Genomic DNA, 12,910 nt, shown 5'->3' with positions numbered 1-12,910 from the left:
GGCTGTGCTTAAGAAAGGTTCATCGTGCCAGGCCTGGAAAAGCATGCCACCACTGCCCAAAATAAACAGCCTCCATGTTGTTTTCATTGCTGTTCACCACTTGAGAGGTGTCTGGTGGCCTCGAGCCAGCGTGGGAGGCTTCTGTCCAGCTGCCCGTTGGAATACCTTGGTGGGTTCATGTCTCTCCAGGGCCAGGGCTATGCTGGGAGAAGGGTCCCTTCTCCCCAAGTGGCACCAGGCATTGTTCCCACCCTTAGCCATGGTTTCCGGCCCAGGTTGCTTTTCTTCTATCCTGATGCCCCGAGGTCTCCCATGTCTTGGCAGCTTGAATTTGATGAGATAATTTTAATAAATATTTTTAAAAGCAAGCAGGAATATTGGTGCCATTCAGTTGTGTTCTGGGAGGGCCAAAAGGCCAAAGTGGGTTGGGTTTTTTACCCTCTGGGGGCCCAAAGCAAGCTCTCTCCGAGGTGTCCTCATGGGACCATGCCACACTGTGCAGTAACAGCTTCTCACTGTGTACTGAGTTCAGCTTCAGTGGCTCGCATGGTCACAGCTAGACCACAGCCCTGCAGGGTGATAAACCATAGGCTTGGACAGGGAGATAGACCCTAAAGCAGAGGCTTCCCCTAGGCAAAGTGTAAGGCCATAGCTGAAGGGGAATCAGGTTATCTTGGTGACTCCCCTAGGCACTGGAAGGTTGTATCAAAACTGCACACAGGATTCATCCTCCAGATCCTGCCGAGCCTGGGTCACCCGAGGGGGGACCGCAGCATTGCTCTGCAGCTGTCGCATCCACAGGTGTTGTCTTTGAGAGCGTGCACCGTAGGTAACCCAGGAAATCTGCAAGGCAGGGTCTTAGTCATCTTTGTTTTTCATTGTAGGAGCCACAGCACCAAGTGCCTGGTTTGAGGTCACAGAATCTAGATGAGGTTGAATGATATTTATTCACGTTGTTTGTTACCAAAGAGAGTGGGGCATGTTTATAAAATGGGTGTTTCCAGGGCTCTCTGTCCCCTCTGGTCGGCCCCTAGGGCGTTGCACTCTCTTGCCTTGCCCGAAGCAGTGGTCCTTCTCTTCTCACTGCCTCTTGCATTTCTGTTAGACATCACACCTCCAGAAAGCCCTCTCTGGACCTCTCCTCCACAGCCACCTTCAGGTGAGGCCTTCCTGTGTGTTTTCCGAGGAGCTCGCAGTCCTGCTCGGGATGAGACATTCTCCACACTTCCCGAGTTTTGTTTTGTTTTTTCTTTCTGAGTCATGGCCACTGAGTAGACACATGGTCACCTGCTTCTTACGAAGCCCCTTGGCAGAGTCCAGCCTTTGCATTGTCTATCTTTGAGACAGGTTTGTACAGCCCGGGATGGCCTCACAGTCCCTTATAGCCCGCAGTGGGCCTGAGCTTGCAATCCTCTCACCCTGCCAGTGCTGAGGTCACAGGTGAGCATCACTCTGCCGCGAGGAAACGTTTTCTTGGTACAGGAGCTCCACTCAGCGTTACGTTTTTACCATCAGCTAAATGGCTATTTGATCTTCAGGGAGAAAACAAAGACTGTACCTCGAAGGAAAGATAATTTTATTAGAAACTTGAGCTGTCATAGTTTCCGAACTGAAATACCATATTTGATTCTTAGTTTCTTAGTGGCCAAGGGAAAGACAAAAATGTTCTCAGTGACATCATTTTTATTTAAATAGCCATTTCTCCTTTTAGCTTTAAGTCCAAAAATTATTGTTGACACACAAGGAGTACTATTATAACTGCATCTGCAAACACAGCCCATCATGCCCACAGTGGGATGAGTCAAGTTTCATACTGGTTTGGGGCTGGGAGCTTTTGATTCTCCATCTCAGTTGAACATTGTCTTAGTTAGGTATCTATTGCTCTGATAAAATGCATGACTAGTACCATCTGTGGAGGAAAAGGGTTATTTCAGTTTACAGTGCTCAGGTCATACTCTGTCCCTGAGGGACATCAGGGCAGGAACTGAAGACAGGAACCTGGAGCAGGAACTGAAGCAGAGGCCAAGGAGGGTTGCTCCTTACTAGCTTGCTTCCCATGGTTTCCTCATTCTGATTTTTTATTTTATCTTTAAACATTTTTAATTTTTACTTTTATCCCTCTTATTGAAAATCATTTTTTCTCACATAGCATCCTGATTATAGGTTCCCCTCCCTCTAATCCTCCTTGTTCTTCTCCTTTGCTTCTCATCTGGATCTACTTCCTTTCCATCCCTCATTAGAAAAGAACAGGCTTCTAAGAAACAGTAATAAAATATATTATTAATCATCAGTCAATAAAATGCCCTGCAGACTTGTTACATACAGGCAACCTGGTGGAGGCATTTTTCCAATCGGGCGTTTTCTTACCAGATGATTCTAGCTTGTGTCAAGTGACCAAGAACCAAAACAATAACAATGAACAAAACTAACCATCACAGCTCTGGTCCCTGGGCAGGTGGGCAGGTGGGTAGTGCAGAGCTGGAAGTGTATCATAGTGTACCACAGCCACTCTGGGTGCCAGGCAGGCCCGGCTCTAAGTGCTTTACAACCTGCTGTAAGCAAAGACCTCTACTTTACCTATAGTTTACAGTGGAGAAAAGTGGGTAGGGACCGGGAAGTTCAGAAACACCCCCACAACCATGTGGTTTTCTCAGAGTGGCAGAGTCCAGGGGGAGGAGCCTGAGATGCAAAATAGACCAGATGCAGCATCAGCAACATTTTTAGTATCAGACAAATAAACTCAAGATAATAAGACAATCAAATCTGTGTATTTAAAAACCCCTTTAAATAGTAACTTTGTAACAAAGGTGGGGACTTCCTGGTTTCCAGAGGATTCCAGCTGTGTTCTGCATCCGCTGTCTATTTGCTGACGTCATAGCTCAGTTCTTCCGTATAAGGAACTGTGTCAAGCAGAGCCCCCTTAGGCCCCCATTGTGTTGGACAGGACCTGGGCGGCCTCATTCTCTGGCAGAGGGCAATAACAGCTCCCTTCTGTCAGGGCCAGAGGTGACAGTGGTCCCAGAATGGAACGTGCTGCCACTGCTGCTAGCTCCTGGGCTTTGGTGCTTCTGAGGTCGCATATGAACTCCATGGTGGTGTTAATGTCGCCCAGGTTTGGGGGTTCAGTTCTGTGCTCCTATGTCCTTTAGAAGGCCCGGCTAAGAAAGTCTGTGTGAATGGGATATATTCTTTATGGCTACCCACCAACCTCTGTGACTAGGCTGGAAGCCATGAAGCCCAGATGAAGCCATGGCCCTGGCAGGCTTGAGGTGGCAATGTCATTTGATGGTGTCCTCTTTCCTCTTCCCTCAGTTCGAAGTGGGACCCTATGGTTGCATCCTGCTCACCTTGTCTGCCATCCTGTCCAGATCGCTGGAGCTGTGAGTATCCCCTTCATCCCAGGCCAGAGGCTGTCTGTCTTCTTCCCTGGACGGCAAGGAGGGAGAGCTTGGATTCTCTGGCTGCAGTGGAGAGGAGCAATTACAATCTGTATATGCATCTTACTTTCTCTTTGGCCTTCTCATATGTGCCAGAGACAGCAGTGGCAGCCAGCAGGATGACCCTCCCTCCCTCTGTGCCAGGAACAGTGGGGGGGGGGGGACTCCCTCCCTCAGAGAGCTTCAGTGCAGTACTGGCAAGCCTGAGTACTCAGTGAGATCCCCTGACACGGGGTAGATAATGGAGACAGAGACCTGAGCATTGCCATTAGGGAACCCAGCAGATTAATAGCACATGAATTTTCTGTGAGGTACCATCGATTAATCCTCCATTCCTTCCAAGCAGAGGCAGGTCTGGGGTGTGGAGCTCTGGGGGAGGGAGTATGGTTAGGAGTACCTGGTGAGGGGAATTTGGGGAATAGCTCTTAGCAGATCTGGAGGAAGGGTTGAGCCTGGGTTGCCCTGGCAGAAAGAGCATTTGTTCCCCTGTCAACTGGGCAGGTGGCCTAGTGCTGTCTCCCTGGGCCTCTGCTGTGGGGGGCGGGGAGACATGGGGCTTTGCAGCCTCGTGCACTGGCCCTCCTGCTGCTTGCTGCAGCTGACCTTATTAAACCAGAGTGTGCACAGCACTTTCTAATGGTATTTTATTTCTAATCCTGCCATAATGATATGATGCATTCTTGGTACGGGCTCACGTGCACGGAGACCCGTAAGCCTTTCTGCCTTCTCCCCAGCTTGGCTTGTTAATCCCTGGGTGGTGGGAGGGCTGCTTGGGGGAGCTTTCAGCTTCACTGAGGGGAGCTATGCTCTTGGGGACCAAGCCTGGGAGTTCTCATTGCAACTTCCCCATCTGTACAGGAGCCTCTGGCCCAGCTTGTGCACTCATTGAGGCGGCCTGAAGTGAGGGGGCACCCTGGCCATGTGCAAGCACCTGCCTAGAGCCTATCCCTGGATTCAGGGCCGTGCATCCAAGCAATATTCCCATTGAGCAGAGCAGAGAACTATCACTACCTCTCACTGATCCGTCCAATCAGAGCAGCCCCCATCCAGGCTTTCTTACTTGTGGACATCCTTTAGAGTTGCAGTCCTAGCAACACGTGCATGTACACACATGCATGTGCTTGAGCACACACATACACGCACACATGCACACACAGATGGACACACAGACATAGACACTGACTCAAAGACAGGCATGCATAGGGATCCGCACATATGTAACATGGACACAGAGGTGCATTCCACCTGACTCCAGGGCCTCTGGGCAGCTTTCTTGAGCCCTTAGGCAAGTGTCTTGAGGTTCCTAAGGCAGGATAGTCTACGTCAGGATTCTCTCCCTTCCCAGGGAGCTGAATAGGGACCTGCTGTGGGATGGGTTTTGTCTTACCCTAGTGGTCTCTTTTCACCTTTCTTTAGAGGACACAGGAGAGGATAGGCCCACGTGCAGTGAGGACAATGGCGGTCAGCATCTTCTGCAGCTTCAGTGTGCCCAACCCTTTGCCTTGATGTCATGCTAGAACACATGGAGGAGTCTCTATCCCCCCCACCCCCGACACACACTAGGCTGGTGGGTCCTCTATGGTCACTGTGGCTTTAGGAGGTGAATGGTTTGCCCAGGCTACACAGCAAGGCAAGCTGGCAGGCAGCTACCAAGCAGATAGGCCCCACCCAGCTTTTTAGGTTTGCTGCATTCAGAGGCAAATTTGGGTGATAGACTTAGGGTCAGGTCTGATTGCTCGTCTGTGCTGGAGTTCCTTCATCTAAGAACTGGAGCTTCCTGGGCCACTTATCCCTTGTGGTTTACGCTATCTTTCCTCCACAGGAACCCCCTGGATCATAGGTAGGGCAAGGTCACCTCTGCTCATACGCTGTCACCTGCCAAACCCTCTGGGAGCATGAAAGATGGGTTGTGTTCCTGCTGAGTGCTAGCCTCCACTGGTCCTTGTCCCCTCCTCCATCAGTCTTGTCTTGATGCCTAGGAGGTCGCCTCAGTCTGTCATGGTGTGCTCAATGCTCATCCTTGGCATGTACTTCCTGCCAAGCCTGAGCGCCATGGGGCCTGAGATGGACCCAGTGGAGGACCAATCCCTGGCCTGGGGTGTCCATTGTGAAGTGAACTTGAGGTGACATCAACTATTTCTGATCTGATCAAGTACAATAAAGCATATAGACTGAGGGCACCATCAAGAACCAAGACAGATCTGCATAGCCTGGGTGGTGTCTGCATATACTCCCAGAAGGCTACTTGAGGTAGAGACATGCAGGCCGAGCTGATCTTGCCTGCCCACCTGTGATCCAGGGGCTTTGTTTGGAGGAAAAGTGGGGCCACAGTGAGGGCAGGAGCAGCCCATGCCATCTCAATGCTAACCAGATTTTGAGAGTGATGTTGCAGTGACCACAATCCTCAGCCCCCAGATTTGGGGGACAGCTCTGCTGACGAGTGTGCTCTGCTGAGTAGTGGCCCTAGGACTGGGAGAACCCACTTCCCATCTACTGCCATGGGGTCAGCAACCCTCAAAGGTCTTCACAGACATCTGGGTGCAGAAACATCTGGACACAGAAGTGCAGATGTCACCCAGCTCAGGCACCAGGTGACCTGTTGGTGAAACTGCAAATGAAAACCTTTGACAGATTCATAGTAGATCAAGGGCACTTGGTTCCACCCCTACTCAGCTGCCCACAGCCCTGACTGACCAGTGTGTCTTCGGTTCTTCATCATTAACTGACTGGAGCTAGGACAGTGCCTTTTCAACTCTCATGGAAATTAAACGAAATCTAATTTATTCCTCAAAAATTCTGTTTCAAAAAATCAAAATAAAAAGATGCGCACGTGCGCATGTGCACGCGACACACACACACATACACACACATGCACACACACACATACACACACTCACACACACACACACGCACACACACACATACACACACACATACACACACACATACACACACATACACACACATACACACACACACTCACACACACACATACACACACATACACACACATACACACACATACACACACATACACACACACATACACACACACATACACACACACATACACACATACACACACTCACACACACACACACATACACACACACACACACACACACACACACACACACACACAGAAGCTCCCCATATAAAGCAGATGTAGTCAGGTGAAGGTGGTAGGGAGGGCAAGTCCCCTCCGCCCCTCTTCAAACATCTGGCATGACTCTTCCTTGAAGAGATCTCAGCTCTACTTAAAAACGCAGAAGCAGACGATGGCCGGGGGCCTTCCTGCTCTGGCTCAGAGTCAGCGTGGAGGATCCTTTGATGCTGCTGTTTTTGGATGGTCTGTTACCACTTTGGGTTGTCGTTAGAAACAGAAACCCAGAGTTCCTAATATCATTGCTGCTTAGCCATGAGAGTGCTGGACTGGGAAGACCTCTGAAGTTTCTTCCAAACATTCTGTATGTGTGTGTGTGCTGTGTGTATGTGTTGGGTGTGTGTACATGAGTTGAGTGGTATGTGTGTGTGTGTGTATGCTGTGTGTGTTGGGTATGTGTAGTGCGTGTTGTGTTGAATGTGTGTGTGGTATATATGTGTATGTGTGTGTGTGTGTGTTGGGTGTATGTGTCGTATGTGTGTGTTGAGTGTGTATGTGCTGCGGTGTGTTGGGTGTGTGTGTGTGTGATATGTGTGTATGTGAGGTGGATATTGTTGTTCTGAGATTGTGTAGGGGATAACATGATGACATGTGTGATGTGAGTGTGTGCCTTCTGTCTCCCCTTCCTGGCAGGGTTCTCTCTCCAGCCCAGAGGTTGCCCTCATATCACCCACAGGTCATTCCTAAGTCAGAGCAGAACTTGGGTTGATACTGTGGGCACGGAAACCCAGCATAAGCAGCCCAGCTGTTCCTAGGTACAGGCCCCAGTGAAGGCCGAGCTTATGTAGGTTGTTCTTTTCCCCACCTGATGCCAAGCTGTTCACCTTCTTCCTTAAGATCTGAAGTTTCATACAGTAAAAAAATACATGTCACATGTTCATGCTCACATGGCTTCTGTGCAGTGAGCCATGTGGCTAGAGATATCCCCAGGGAGCTCTTGCAAGCTCCCAGGGGTGCTCAGAGTCCTGAAGTCAGGGACTCTCCAAGTCAGACCTGGGTGACCCAGGACTGGAGGTGCAGAGAGGAGAGGGAGGGTACTGTGGGGAGCCCGGCTTGGCTCACAGTGGGGCAGGGCCCGTCAGTGGCAAGAGGTTGTACCAGCAGCCTGAAAAGTTTTTTTTTTTTTTGTCCAGTAGACCATCAGCGCTCATTACTGCAGCATCTTTGGCTGCTGAAGAGCAGTCTTGAAAGTTCAAAAACATAATGTTGGACAGCACAACCAGGCACTGAGGGCCAGGGTCTGGCCACCCTGCATCCCACCATGTGACTCTTCTCTTGAAACTCTTGAGATTAAAAACAACAGTGCCAGCAGGACAGTTTCTTTCCTTGAGAAAATAGCCCTAAAATGAAAGTCAGCCGTGAACGCTGGCTAGGAGGCAAGGTCAGCCCCAGCCACAGGAAGCAGAAACCAAAACTTAACTCATTCGTGTAAAAGCCCGAGTGCCGTCTGGGACTTGGGTGTCTCCTCTGCATCTTCGCCCCTCCTATAGACCAGCCATGTTCCCAAGAACCATATTTTTGCAGTTTGCATCCTGCCGGGTGTCAGATCCCCCAGGCTTCACATTGTGAACAGAGTGTGTGGAACCTGATGGGCCCCAGGGAGACAGTCACAACCCAGAGGTTCACTGGTTGGGGAAGCTCTCGTGGTGAAATGGAATGCTTTGGCTTGGGTCAGGAAGTAGAGGCGTGGGGAGGATGGAAGAATAGGAGAGCCAGGGTCAGTTTGAGGATGGCCTCATAGGCTGCTCTCAGAAACAAAAAGGCAAGCACAAAGCTGGCCAGTTGCAGGCCCCCAGAGGGGAGCTGGGGGCCAGAGACATGTGCAGTTCGGCTAAGAGCTGAGAAGCTCTAGTTGGGAACCTACTGTTGTGTACTCAGTGCTTGGCAGGCAGTGTCTTCAGAGTTCCTAAGTTTTCTCAGGCCTGGATAATGAGAAGCAACAGCCACCAAGACCAGGAGCCCCGACTCTTGGGTGCTCATTTCTACAACCATAGGATCCATGTTACTGGAGAGATCTCCAGCCATCTCCTTTCTGGGGCTCCTCAGTGATGAGCGAGGCTGCCCAGGATGGGGAAGGACCCTTGTCTTGTACCCATTAAGGTCATTAGACTGTAGCTGGGAAGTGGGAGAAATCGCTTAGTGAATTCCAGCACGACTTCTCACAAGGAGACTGCACAAACATCTCCAGCTAAGCTGCTGGAGACCCAAGTGCTGGAAGTCCCCATGTCTTAGCAAATGCCTCACCCAGAGTCCCTTATGCTGAGTTGTCCTTTCTGTTGCCCTGTAAGTCTGTGGCCAGGTTCTGCCATCCTCTCCCCTGAAGCAATGTGTCTCAGTCAGGGTTTCTATTGCTGTAATAAAATGCCATGACCCCAAAAGCAAGTTGGGAAGAGAAGGGTTTATTTGATGTGGAAGGCTTACACTTCCACATCATAGTTCATCATTGAAGGAAGCCAGGACATGAACTCAAACAGGGCAGGAACCTGGAGGCAGGAGCTGTTGCAGAGACCATGGAGGGATGCGGTGTACTTGCTTGCTCAGCCTCCTTTCTTATAGAACCCAGGACCACCAACCCATGGTGAGCTGAGTTCTTTCCCATCAATCACCAATTAAGAAAATGCTCTACAGCAGTGGTTATCAACCTGTGGGTCGAGACCCCTTTAGCAAACCTCTATCTCCAAAATATTTACATTATGATTTATAACAAGAGCAAAATTACAGTTATGAAGAAATAACAAAAACAATTTTACAAAAAGTTGGGGGTCACAACTTTCGGAAGGTTGAGAACACTGCTCTACAGGCTGGCTCACAGCTCAATCTCATGGAGGCATTTTCTCAATTGAGTTTTCCTCCTCTCAGATGACTATAGATTGAGTTAAGTTGACAAAAATCTAGCCAGCATAGAATGTGCAGTCTGGAGTCAGTTTAGACAGAAGTAGAGGAACAAAGGAGAGGGACCTTGTTGCTACCTTGGGCATTTGTGATCTTGTGGCAATATACTACAGGTGTGAGACCACATGTCCCACTTCTCAGGGATCATTGCAAAGGGAAGGATAAGTTAGTGTCACAGCTGGCAGTGTCTCTTGTCTTTTATTTCCAAGCTTAATAGTCTGTGCATAGGTCTTCTTCCCTGTGGGAGGGGCGACAAGTACCACACAGGTGTGTTTGATGACTTAGAAGGCATGGAGAGCAAGGTTTCAGAGAGGCCCACACCAGCCCAGTGCCTTCTGTACTTCCAAGTTGAGCTACCATGTCTGAGCTGGGTCCCCAGGCTGCAGAGTTGGCAAGTTGTAGCTGGGGAGTGCCCACTGGGGCTAGCTGTGGGCAGTGATTCTGCCAGTGGGCTCTTGAGCCTTGGGGGTGCATGGGAGGGGCCCACTCCCTATGATCCAAGATACAGTGGGGTTGACAGCTGAGTGGAAGACCTTCCTGACCCTCTGCCCATGGGTCTGTTTTAGTTCTCTTTGCTTCTTCAGTTGAGGGCTCAGGTATCCAGTTGATGAGGACAGGCCTCAGTAGGAGGAGAGGAGGGTAATGCACTCCAACCTTCTAGAAGGGCAACCTGACCCAGCTGGGCTGCTTAGTTCTCCCTTCCTCTGCTTGCCTCCTGGAATTTAGGTGTTATCTATCAGCTTCCCCCACAGTGAGGTGAGCACCTCAGGTACTTGCTGTGCATCTGCGGGTTCTGGAGCCCAGCCTGGGGCAGGGAAGAACCCAACAGTATATTACCTGGTCCTAAAAGCTTTTGTTGCCTAGGTCTCCAGGCTGCTACCTAGAGAGACAAAGTGATCATATAAGAACAGTTGGTAAGGGTCCTAGAAGATGGGATGGAAAGAGAGTGGAGATGGGATATTTCTGTCTCTGGGCTAAAGAAGGACTCTCTTTATGGAGGAGGGAACAATTAGTGCAGCTCTGAGGATTTGCAATTCAAGCTTGTCAGAAAACCAGATGTTTAGGGTCTGCCCGGAAGGAATGGCACCAGAGCCAGAAAAAGATTGTGAGTCATGAACTACAGGCAAATTCGGGGGTCCTCTGGGCAGTAGTGAAGGCCATGGGTTCCTTGGGGGGGGGTACTCTGAGCAGTAGTGAAGACCATGGGTTCCCTGGGGGGTCCTCTGGGCAGTAATGAAGGCCATGGGTTCCTGTGTTTTCTTTTTCTTCCTTCAGGCAGGCAGGCCCTTTCCCCTTGTCAGTGTCTTCCTTATACCAAGTATTCTCTACTTCTCACTGCCTGGGGAGGAGAAGTACCTAGATCCCCTGCCCTGGTGCTTTCTTGCAATGTGCAAGGCTGGTTTACAACCCTGTAGGGTAGCTATTGTTATCCCAGGGGACTGCAGCTCAGGAGGAAGAAGAGGCCTAACACCCAAGTATCTGATCACTGTCCCTTCTCTCTGAGCCGTCCTGGGAAAAACATTCCCCAGATCCTTTGTAGATGTCCTCGGCTATATTTCAACCTCCTGGAAGCCTGCGTTTACCACAGGCTCTTGGCTGTGACATGAATGGTTGAGGTTGCAGGAATCATGACCCCTCAGTCATTGTTTTCCTGTTTTTAATTGTTGTGATTGTAGGAAAAAGGAAGTGACATTTACCACATGCCAGAGGCTTTATATAGTTTATCTCACTCTGTTCTCACAGTAACCCATAATAGAAGGAGACATCGCCATGCTCCTAAGGCCTCTGGGGAGACGGACTCCCAAGAAGGGACAAGTTTTTAATGGCAACCTTTCCGCTTGAACCCAGGCATCCCCGACTTAGAGCCCACGTTCTCTATTATATCAGAGCTGCCCTTCCCACTGCAGAAACTCACCTCCTTGAGGTAGTTAGGGGTGCAGAAGGAATGCAGCCTTTGGGAGGGGCCATAGGAGCTCACCCAGGAGACCTGGTCCTGCAGAGCCCGAGGACTAGTCATCAGGTTGAAAGGGATGGCTGATTTCTGTCCAACAAGACTTAGTGCTTCAAAGATCAGAGTCAGGGATCAACTACTCTTGTTCCTATGCTAGGAGTTCCGAGAGAACACTAACCATTCCCTGGTTTTTATTCTGTCAGTGTGGATTCACGCTGTGAGGGAGGGACGGGTTAGTCAACTTGGTAGACCCAGTCTGAGCTGGCCACAAACCTTCCCTGTTCAGGTAAATGGTTGTAACCATGGATGGGGCCATGTCTCTAGGCTACACAAGCCTATTATTTTCTCTTCTATTTAGAAGTTTCTGTGCCAAATGCCATGTTCACATGGGAGACTTTTGGGTGAAGGGACAAGCTGGCTGGAGCCAAGGTTGGTGGAACCTGGGTGGGGCTTCAGGGGTTTGGCTTGCCTGGAGCTGGCTGATCAGGCTAATGGCTGGCTGTTATTTCAGGCCACGGCCACAAGTACAAAGTACAGTCTTTTCTCGGGACCTCAGTTTCTCTATCAGTGAGAGATGAGGGTCTTGCCCTCCTGACTTCTCAAAGCTTTGGGAGAAGAATGCATTTGGGAGGATCTGAAGCTGCAGGCCTGACGATCCCTTGTTGTCAGCTTGCTCTGTGGCAGAAGCAGTAACTGCTGGGAGACCTGCGACAAAGGGCAGAGCTCTGAAACTGGTTTCAGGCCTCCAATCTTGCATGGTACATGTCACTAGCTTGAACCGGTCTTCTGTCAGAGCCTGCACTCTCTAGGTCAAGTCGCTTGGTCCTGGCCCATCCAGATGCTGAGGAGTTGGGAGGAGGGCGTCTGGTACTGAGTCCCCCCTCCCATGGTCAGGTGCACGCAGGTTTTCCCACTCTGTGCTTATTGGCTTTACAATGCAGGAAAACACAGTTTGCTGAAGGGACTGAAGCACAGTACAGCGTCTGTGACATGGCTCAGGTGGACCCTGGCCTCTTAGCTTTTATGGCTCGGTATCCTAGTGAGAATTTTGGGGAAAACTCATCTTTGCATTCACTGTAGGAGCTCTGTCTTAACTTCTGTAAAGTGGGCTTCCGCTCAGAAGATTTTATGGTAAGAGAGCTCTGAGTTTACAGTGACATTGGATGTCATTTACCCTAGTATCCTAGGTTGGTGCTAACAAGGCCAGGAGCCGGGCGGTGGTGGCGCACGCCTGTAATCCCAGCACTCGGGAGGCAAGGCAAGCGGATCTCTGTGAGTTCGAGACCAGCCTGGTCTACAGAGCTAGTTCCAGGACAGGCTCCAAAACCACAGAGAAACCTTGTCTCGAAAAAACCAAAAAAAAAAAAAAAAAAAAAAAGAAGGCCAGGAACACTTGGACACAGAGCCTCATGCAGCTCTGCAGGCCGGGTTGGATCAGGGCCCCACCCTGCTGGCTTCATTTTAATA

At 50.1% G+C, this 12,910-nt stretch overlaps 1 protein-coding gene across 2 annotated transcripts in view; it reads left to right on the top strand.

Annotated features, from left to right (window-relative positions):
- The window catches only part of Mindy4 (MINDY lysine 48 deubiquitinase 4), a 110,463-nt gene that overhangs the window by 77,029 nt on the left and 20,524 nt on the right, over positions 1-12,910 (top strand). For both annotated transcript variants that reach the window (XM_041640281.1, XM_041640280.1), the window contains one exon: positions 3,313-3,380. In XM_041640281.1, coding sequence (XP_041496215.1) covers positions 3,313-3,380 — 68 coding nt within the window. The remainder of the gene's footprint in view (positions 1-3,312; positions 3,381-12,910) is intronic.

This window comes from Microtus oregoni, unplaced genomic scaffold (assembly GCF_018167655.1).
Source record: "Microtus oregoni isolate MIOR12 unplaced genomic scaffold, Mior012 000062F_ref0000492, whole genome shotgun sequence".
NCBI classification, from domain to species: Eukaryota; Metazoa; Chordata; class Mammalia; order Rodentia; family Cricetidae; genus Microtus; species Microtus oregoni.
Note: the sequence above shows the minus strand (reverse complement) of the source record. Positions and strands in the feature narration are given on the sequence as shown.